The sequence below is a fragment of the Rissa tridactyla genome, chromosome 1 (genome assembly GCF_028500815.1).
Source record: "Rissa tridactyla isolate bRisTri1 chromosome 1, bRisTri1.patW.cur.20221130, whole genome shotgun sequence".
In the NCBI taxonomy this organism is placed as follows: Eukaryota; Metazoa; Chordata; class Aves; order Charadriiformes; family Laridae; genus Rissa; species Rissa tridactyla.
The window spans coordinates 164,309,803-164,318,629 of record NC_071466.1 but is presented as its reverse complement, the minus strand read 5'-3'; the positions used below and the strand labels follow the sequence as shown (position 1 = coordinate 164,318,629).

The window sequence follows — 8,827 nt, the reverse complement described above, 5'->3', positions numbered from 1 at the left end:
ATAAAGCGTGTGGTATGTGCAAGACCTACTTGCGTGCGCTCTCTGCTTAAGTTCCTCTAGGTTGTGGGGCTGTTCAAGGCAACCACTGGTGGAACTGGGGTGGCCGGGGGAAGTTCTGTGCGGCTGTGATCCAGCAGGCTCAGGAAAGCGGTGTCTCTTGTCACTCTGGCAGGGGAGGTGCTGGCCTTTGCGTAAGAGCAGTGTCCTCTCATCAAACAAAAAGGCTGCCCTAAGGCTAAGAGCAAAACACATTTTCTCCCAGTTTCTGTGACTGAAGCTGGAACTACGCTGTGTCCAAATGGGTAAAAATAAACTGAAGTGAAGGTACCTGCATCTGCAGAAGGAGTTGCAATCACTGCAGGACAAGCCCCTGCCTCCTTCACCTCGTCCTATCCCATTCCTTCAGCTGCCCGTTGCAAAAGCAAATTTGTTAATTTTTTTGCCGCAAGCTTGAGGGCAAAATTGAGACATAAAAGAATCTGTATTTTCTGTAAGTCTTGAACCCAGCGTAGCTTTTCTTGGAGGCCCCTGGCCTCTTGCTGCTCTTCAGGCCCCTCTGCCCTGGAGGAGGGGTGTGGAGAAAAGGAACGTGATGCAAAACAGAGATGCAGAGACGGAGTCAAGGGGTTAACCCCTCCAGGAGGCCATCTGCAGCGGGTTCCATGGAGCGTGTCGCGTGTGCAAGGCTGTCCCAACAGGGCCTGCGGAGGTCAGAAGGATGATGCTGCTTGTGCAAAGACCTGTGGGCCAGGTTGTGGGGAGAACCTTTGCGGGAAGCTTTGAGTAGCCAAGCCATAGCAGAAAAAGTGTGAGATGTTGATCCTTAAGTTTCTTTCAAAAGCAAACAATATTTAGAAACAGGATTTTCCTGGTCCTGGTGTTTGGTGTCAAGGTGAGACGTCTATAGGGAAAAGGCGGGGTGTGAGGGTAGAAGTGACAGGCTTCTACCTGAAGACAGATTTGCTTCTAGGTAGGACATGGAACCAGAAGTCCCTTAAAATTGGCTTATGCCTCAGGATTAGGGGGGCAAAAAAAAAAAAAAAAAAAAAAAAAAAAAAAAAAAAAAAAAAAAAAAAAAGAGGATGGAAATTGCTTCCTCTGGTTTCCATTAGAAGTTGCTCCCAGAGGATGATGTTTCCCAGCAGTGCCCTGGAGGAACATGGGCTCATTGCGGTGCTGCTTCAGCAAGTCTTGTGCAACCGTCTCACCCCAAAAGCACCACAAATGTTGGAAATATTTCGAATTTGAACTTCATTAGCCCAGCAAAGCAATGGCGGGCAAAGAGCTGTGTCTGTGTGGGGCAGTTTTGGGGGTGTCCGTGAGCAGTGAATCCCTTTAGCGGTAGTAACGGGATCGGGCTCCTTGCAGGCAAAGGTGAAACATCTTCTTTAATGCAAAGCAAAAGCATCTGGCCTGGCAGAGGTGGGTTAAACCCCAACAAGTGGAAGTTCAAGTGTGCTGCCCTCATGTCCCATGGCCCACCAGAGAGCTCAAAGTCCGACTAGCTCCCTTGAGCCTCATTAGATGCCAAAGATGGAGAGATCATTGCTGGGGACATCATTGCTGGGTAAACGGACAAACTAAAAGCCTGTGGGGAGGCTGGGGAAAGGGCAGATGTGCTACTTGGTGCCCGGTCACCTGGTGCCGCACCTCCACCTCCCTGTGGCCCACCATCAGAGCCCAGGCCAACATGAGGGAGGTGGTGTTGCCCACGCAGTCAGCCAGGCGGGGCTTGGGGAGGTGGTGGCCTGGGCAGTGGGGAGCAGGACAGGCCGGGGGTGATGGTGGCTGCAGCGGATGGTTCCACGTCAGCCAGCAGATGGGGTTGCCACTGAGATGCAAGATGGCCAGCAGCTGGGTGGTGGAGGTTGTAGATCAGGTGGATGTGGTCAAGGTTCCCCAGTGGAGCATCATCACTCACCTCTGAACATGACTTTGGCCACCTCAGCGAGGGTCTGTGGGAGCTTTCTTCCAGCTGTGGCGCATCCCACAATGAAGCTGAGCCTGCACGAGGGGCTTCTCCCTGCTGTGTGCAGGGGACAAAGGGAAAGCGGAAGGCAGCAGCAGAGACATCAGGTTGGGAGCAAATGCAAACACCTGGCTCCCAGCTGCTTTATTTTGGGGCAGCTCCTCAGCTCGCCCCAAACTCGGTGCCAGACGTGGAGGTGTCAGCCAGCCACCAACCCAAAAGAGGTCGTGGTGATTTGGCACAGGCAGAGAGTTCCCTGGGGCGACTCCTGCCACCCTGGGGCAGGTTTATCCCCTCTAGGCCTATGTCCCCACTGGTCCTTTCTGCACAGCAGAGTGGGGATGAGCATCAGAGCTGGCGCCTCCGAGCTGCCCCCCTCCCCGCATCAGCGCAGTCGGGCGCTTGCCCCATGTCGCAGGAGCACTAAGCACCCCTGGGAGCCTGTGGGGACAGAGGGGATGCTGGCCCGAGGGGGTGGCCAAGGAGGCTTTGGCCATCTGGCTGTGGGGAGGCTTGCAGACCCCGGCCAGTGTGTCCTTTGCCCACAGGTGGCACTGGGACATACTGATTCTGGCAGCTGAGATATTGATCAATTAAGGGAAGGGCTTGAAGGGAGGAGAGCCAGTAGTAGCAAATCTTGCATTTTCTTGTCAGGCTGCAGCTCTGCTGGCATTCCCTGGGAGAGCGAAAAGCAGAGCTGAGAAAGAGAAACGGCAGAGTTGAGGAAAAAAAAAAAAAAAAAACAACCCCAAAATCTTCAATGGTCTTCTGCAAGCAAATGGTGTTTCACCCAGGCACTGCCGCCCGCGGCCTCTTTGAAACAAGCAGAGAAGCAAAATTAGGTGAGCTGGGGGCTGTAAATGTGGCACGGCCCCACAGCCCGGCTTGTCAGCTGCCTCTTTCCTTTTGCTCAGGCTTACCGCCGCTGCTGCAATTTTGGCTGGATGTCACCTTTCTGCCCTGCGCCTCTGTAGCTCCTGTGACTTATGCAGCCAGGAAAGAAAAGGCAGAGCCGGGAAACAGCAAGTGCAGGTCCCACGGGGGCTCCGGCCGGGCTGATGCTGTGACACGCCACACAGACTTTGGCTCGCCAGCCCCCCGCGAGGTGAGGGGGAGGCCATGTCTGGGGTCACTGCCCTCTCCCCAGGGGTGCTTTACCCTTCCTCCCCCCCCCCGCCTTCCTTCTCCTCCTCCTCCTCCTCCCGCGTTTCTGGCTCCGTCCGGCGAGCGCTGCTGGGAAAGCGACACAACGGGGCCCATTCAGCTCTTGCTTCTGCGAGGAGAGCAAACACCGGCACAGGAGCTCGGCAGCCGCTGGACGGGGGGGAGCCGCTTCCCCCTCTATCTTTGCCGCCTCTTGAGGAGCAGGTACCCTGGTCCCCTGGTGCGTGATCCCCCAGGAAGGGGTGGCGGGATGGTGCCCAGCACGTGGTGGTGCCCAGGTGCGGGACGCGAGCTCAGCTGGGACATCGTGTTGGTGGCACTCGCTGATGGCCACACTGGGGAAGGGGGGGGGGGGGGCTGAGGCAGGGCTGGCTGCAGCAGTGGCAGGAGACAGGAGCATGGGACCACAGGGGAAGGTGGGCAAAGGGATGGGCACCATGGTGGCCCCTGTGGATTGGAGCCTTGCAGACCCCACTGCTGCTGCTCCCCAGAACTTGGGGGGGGGGGGTGGGGGGGCGTGTATTGGTCATATGTGCAGCCCCACCACCCCCTCTGCTCTCACCCCAGCCTTGGCCCCTCTCTGGCACCTCCACCCCAGGGGCTCCCTCCTGCCTGGCCAAAACCAACCCGTCCTTCCTGCAGCTAAACAGTGGAGATCTATTCCAAAAACTGCTATGAATAGCTTGGCGGGGGTGGAGGGGAAGCAGGGAGCATGCAGGGTGGGAGGCGCAGAGCTGGAAGGTGGCCGGGGTGCTGGAGATGGGACATTTGCAATTAAAAGAAAGGTGGCAGCTCAGAAAGCCAGTGTGATCACATCCCCTGGATAGCCATATCTGCTCGTCTTAGAAAAATACAAGCCTTGGTTGTAGGAGGAATATTGATACGCTGTACAGATCAAGAAAATTTTATGCTAGTGATATAAGAAAAAGGGGGGGGGTCTACTCCAAGCCAGTTCCCCACGAGTGACCCTGTGGCCCTGACAGGTCCCTCGCCAGGTCCTCCCAACTCTCTCTCAGGGAGTTTAGATAACCAGGGTAAAAGCTCTTTCCACATGGAGACCTGCTTGTCTGTGACCTTCACCTTTCGCTCTAGATAATTCTTTTCTGCTTCTTCCCCCCCCCTTCCTTGTTTATAACCTGTGAGATCACAGTGTGAGAGCAAGAGAGGGTGAGACCTGCCCCACTGGGTCACAGCAACAGCCCCCATGGCACTCGGTGTTTGGGGACACATGGGGGCCTGGCCCCTCTCCTGGTCTCACTGCCATCTCTCCCCGGCCACAGGTGCTCTCCACCATGAGGCTGTCCTGGGGGCTCCTGCTCATGGTGGCCCTGGGGCTGGAGGGGACAGCTGCCACCCGCTGCCCCAGGCCCTGCGTCTGCGACAACCTCCGCGCCCATGTTCTCTGCCTCAACGGGAACCTGACGGCCATCCCTGACACCATCCCGCAGGTGGGAGAAGGGACGGGCAGGGGGAAGAGGAGGTGGGGATGGCAGCCCTGGGGTAACTCGGCGTTCATTTGTGTGACCGACAGCTCACCAAAAAACTGGACCTTCGGGGTAACAGCTTCACGGTCATCCCGGTGGGAGCCTTCCTCGACACGCCGTACCTCACACACTTGGACCTGCAGCGCTGCAAGGTGGAGAGGCTGGAGGAAGGGGCTTTCCGGGGGCTGGGAAGGCTGGTCTACCTCAACCTGGCCTCCAACAGCATAGCCCTCCTCTACCAGGAGTCCCTGGATGGGCTGTCCTCCCTCCAGCAGCTCATCCTGGAGGGGAATCGTATTGAGGAGATCCAGCCAGGTGCTTTTGGCCATCTTGGGTCACTCACTGTCCTCGACCTGAGGGCGAATGCCTTAGTCTACCTCCCAGACATGGTCTTCCAGGGTCTGCAGGTCCTCCGGTGGCTCCGGCTGTCCCACAATGCTCTCCATGTACTGGGCAGCGAGGCCTTTGCCGCTCTGCCCGCCCTGCGCAGGCTGAGCCTGGACCACAATGAGCTGCAGGCGCTGCCCAGCGAGGCCCTAGCCAGGCTGGATGGGGCCACCCGCCTGGACCTGGGCCACAATCCCATCACCTACGTGGCCGAGGAGGCCCTGGCCATGGCCTCCCTGAAGCACCTCTTCCTGGATCATGCCGCCCTCCAGGACGTGGCGCCCGACGCCTTCGCCCGCAGCCCCCAGCTGCGTACCCTGGACCTCCGTGAAAACCAGCTGCGGGGGCTGCCACCCCTGGCCGGGGCTGGGGGGCTGGCAAGGGTCAGCCTGGCTGGGAACCCCCTGCTCTGCTCCTGCCTCCTGCGCCCCTTCCGCGACTGGCTGGTGAGGGCGCGGGTGCAGGCGGAGGGGTCCTGCACCGCACCCCCTGCCCTCCGTGGCCGGCCCCTCGACTCCCTGAGGCCTCCTGAGATGAGATGTGGCCGCCCTCAGCTGCCTCTCAGCCCCACTGTGCCATCAGAGCAGCCGAGGGTGGACGGCAGCGGGCAGTGCCCCCAGGGATGCACCTGCTCCCCCGATTTCCATCATGGGTCCTGCGAGAACAGGGACCTGCGGGAGATCCCCCAGGGCTTCCCCGGGGACACCCGCCTCCTCGACCTGCGCCGAAACATCTTTGGGACGGTGCCACCAGGCGCCTTTCCCGGTCTGAAGGAGCTGGTGTCCCTCCACCTGCAGAGCTGCAGCATTGGGGTGCTGCAGCCCGGAGCGCTGCTGGGGCTGGAGAACCTGGTCTACCTCTACCTCACCGACAACCGCCTCTCCACTTTGGCAGCCGCAGCCTTTAAGGGGGCCCCACGGCTGGCCTACCTTGACCTGGACCACAACGCCTTCACCCACCTGCCCGCGGGTGCCTTCCAGCTCCTGCCCAACCTCATCTCCCTCCATCTGCAGCACAACGCCATTGGGGAGCTGGCAGAGGGTGACCTGGCCAGGGCCAGGGGGCTGCGCTGGCTCTACCTTGCTGGGAACGCCATCGGGCACATCACTCCCGCCGCCCTGGCTCCCACCAAGATGCTGGAGAAGCTGCACCTGGAGGGAAACCGCCTGATGGAGGTGCCAACATCAGCCCTGCGAGGCCTGTCTGCCCTGAGCGAGCTGAAGCTGTCCCGAAACCCCATCAAGCGCATGGGGGACAGTGCCTTCCTGCCGGTGGCCTCCAGCCTGCAGCAACTCTACCTGGACAACATGGGCTTGGAGCAGGTGCACACAGCTGGGGACCAGAGGGGCAGGGCCACTACAGGGCACAGCTGTAGGTCCCATCTTGTTCCAGCGCCTTGAATTCCCAAGGCTCAGGAGATGCTCCAGAGCCTGGCTGGGAGGAGAAGCTTCCTCAGGCTCAGCCTGGAGCCTTGTCTTGCTCCAGCCTGTCCCCCAGCTCCCCCAGGACAGCCTCGCTCCCTTCGATCCTTGAAGACACACGGTTTCAGTGGGGCCCAGACCATTCCCCAAACCACCCTCTTTCCCCAGCCGTGGCCATATTTCTCCTGCCTTTCTATGAGTCCTGTGGGAATTTTTCGCTGCTATTGCCCTGAAGTCCTCCATCCTCTAAAGAAAGCAATGTTAGCACCGCGCTCGTAAGGCCCATCCACCTTTAACAGCACCCAGGGATTGCTCTAAGACATCCTGCGTGTCACCTTCCTTCTAGGAAGACTGAGCGGGGTCTAGCGAGTCCCAAAATGTGACCGAAACTGGTTGAGTTAATTAACAGTTCCCAAGCACGTGTACTGCTGTTTAAAACGGCTCTTTCATGGAGCTGCCAGGTTCAGAACGGGTTCTCTCAGCCCCCCCCCAGGCTGATAAGCAGTTGCAGGGGCAGAGGTTTGCTCCCCTGCCTCCACCAGGACCCCCCTGACTCACCCTCGCTTCGTTGCAGATTTCCTCCGGTGCCTTCGCTGGCCTCGGTCCCAAGATCAGAAGCCTCTACCTGGAGAGCAACAAGATGAGCAACATCCCCGACATGAGCAACTTCACGGGGCTGGAGATCCTCAACCTGAGGGATGTGCCTTTCCACTGCGACTGCCAGCTCCTTCCCCTGCGCAGGTGAGTGCCACGAAGGGGGGAACAGCCCTGGGAGACAACCCAGGGGACAGCTGGACCCTGCAGCACTGGACGCACTAGCCCATTGCACACTAGCCATTTTGGGTCTTCTCCCGGGACACGCTGGCCATTTTGTGCCTTCTCCCATGGTGCTGAGGTGGAGCACTCACCTACGTGCGAGGATGGCGGTAGCCTGGGCTTTCCTGGTGTAGGGAAAGCAGCCACAAGCTTGGGGGGGAGAGATATTCAAAGCTCACCCAGGTGAGTCCCTGAGCAACCTGGCCTGGCTTTGAAGTGACCCGTGCCCACTCACAGACACAGTTTTGCCTCTCCCCTCACCCCGTCCTGCTCCTTTCCCTGATCTCCTGCCACATTTCCAGGTGGATCGACAAACTCAACCTCCACGTCGGGGCCACCTGCGGGTCCCCTGCAGAAGCCCGGGGCCTGAAGGTGAAGCTTTCCACCACTTTCCAAACCTGCCCTGGCTGGGGCCGAGGCGAGGCTGGGGGAGCCCGTCCTGAGAAGACCAAGGCTGCAAGGAAGCCCAGCAAGAAAAAGAGATCGGGAAAATCACCAGCCAGAGGCTTCAAGAAGAGCAGAGCTTAGGAAAAGCACGCAGGACGCAACAGAGCCCTACCTACAGCCTGGTGACAGCAGTTCTTCTAGACTTGTCCCCAGGGTGGTGACATGGATATTGCAGAAGGTGCAAAGGAGAGAGCCCGGTGCCACCAGCGCGATGCTGATTTGCCAAAGATGCCGTGTTGTTTTTTGCAGGACACAGGGGCACATTACCCTGGAAAAAACTGGTGCAAAAGCTTCTTGTAGTGTTTGCAACATGCTTTGATGATCAAACAACAAAGCCAAATACTTCCTTTTTCCTCCCAAGGCTCCCTCCAGCCACGCGGAAGAGTTGGAATCCACAAGTTAGTTTGTTTTTGTTTTAAAGAGCGCTGTGCTTTCACGGCTTCCAAAACTATTGAAGAGCCCCGAGCAGGACTGCAAACAGCACCTGACGCAAGATCCTGCACTGGCTCAAATCTTAGAGCAGAAAAATTAACAATTATCATCAGTGAAAACATTGCCTGAATTCCCCGCAGCTCCTCAGAATTAAACCAAGCAGATTGAAACCTCTCTATTTCCCGCAGAGTTTGATCAGTGGTGCGATCAGTGGAATGGGATCACTGATCCCATAAAGGATCCCATCATAAGCGATGTGCCCAACCTATTCCCCGTGGCAGCCCAGGTTAGGACCCTCCCCCTCCCCCTGGCCCCATTTTAAAAGCAGAAGTTTGTTCAAATTGAGATGGCTTTAAATGGTAAACAACTCTAGTCATTAAATGCAGGGCATGGAACTGTTACAGCAAAAAAAACCCAGGAGGAAGGAAGCCAAAGGTGTTTGGAAATTATCATCCTGTACAGACAGGTGTCCCTACAAGCCCAGCTTTTTGACGAGGCTGGGGAAAGGCGGTAGCCCAAGAGGGAGGGGAAGAGAAACACCACGGCTTTGCCCTGAAACAGGATCCTCCCGCATTGAGACATCCATTGCAAGCCGGTGATCGGCAGAGCTGCCGGAACAGGCAAGCAGGCCTGGGCAGGGAAACCTCACTACAGACCTTCGATAAAAATCCCCCCCGGCCCCCCGCCACGATCACCCCATCATGGTT

At 58.0% G+C, this 8,827-nt stretch overlaps 1 protein-coding gene across 2 annotated transcripts; it reads left to right on the top strand.

Moving 5' to 3' along the window:
* The first annotated feature begins 1,088 nt into the window (after positions 1-1,088).
* Positions 1,089-8,555, top strand: CHADL (chondroadherin like). 2 transcript variants are annotated; one of them, XM_054188511.1, is made up of 5 exons: positions 1,089-3,074; positions 4,414-4,581; positions 4,665-6,326; positions 7,000-7,166; positions 7,544-8,555. In XM_054188511.1, exons 1-5 carry the CDS (start codon positions 2,730-2,732, stop codon positions 7,767-7,769), a joined length of 2,568 nt encoding a protein of 855 aa, XP_054044486.1. In that variant the 5' UTR covers positions 1,089-2,729; the 3' UTR covers positions 7,770-8,555. The 2 variants fall into 2 exon arrangements, with proteins under 2 accessions (XP_054044486.1, XP_054044487.1); XM_054188512.1 differs by having other exon boundaries at positions 2,993-3,337.
* Positions 8,556-8,827: the final 272 nt, after the last annotated feature.

Coding starts and splice junctions, on each gene's coding strand:
- CHADL (XM_054188511.1), top strand. CDS start 2,730: ATGGTCTTCTGCAAGCAAATGGTGTTTCACCCAGGCACTGCCGCCCGC. Junction 4,582..4,664: donor TCCCTGACACCATCCCGCAG/GTGGGAGAAGGG, acceptor TGTGACCGACAG/CTCACCAAAAAACTGGACCT. Junction 6,327..6,999: donor ACAACATGGGCTTGGAGCAG/GTGCACACAGCT, acceptor GCTTCGTTGCAG/ATTTCCTCCGGTGCCTTCGC.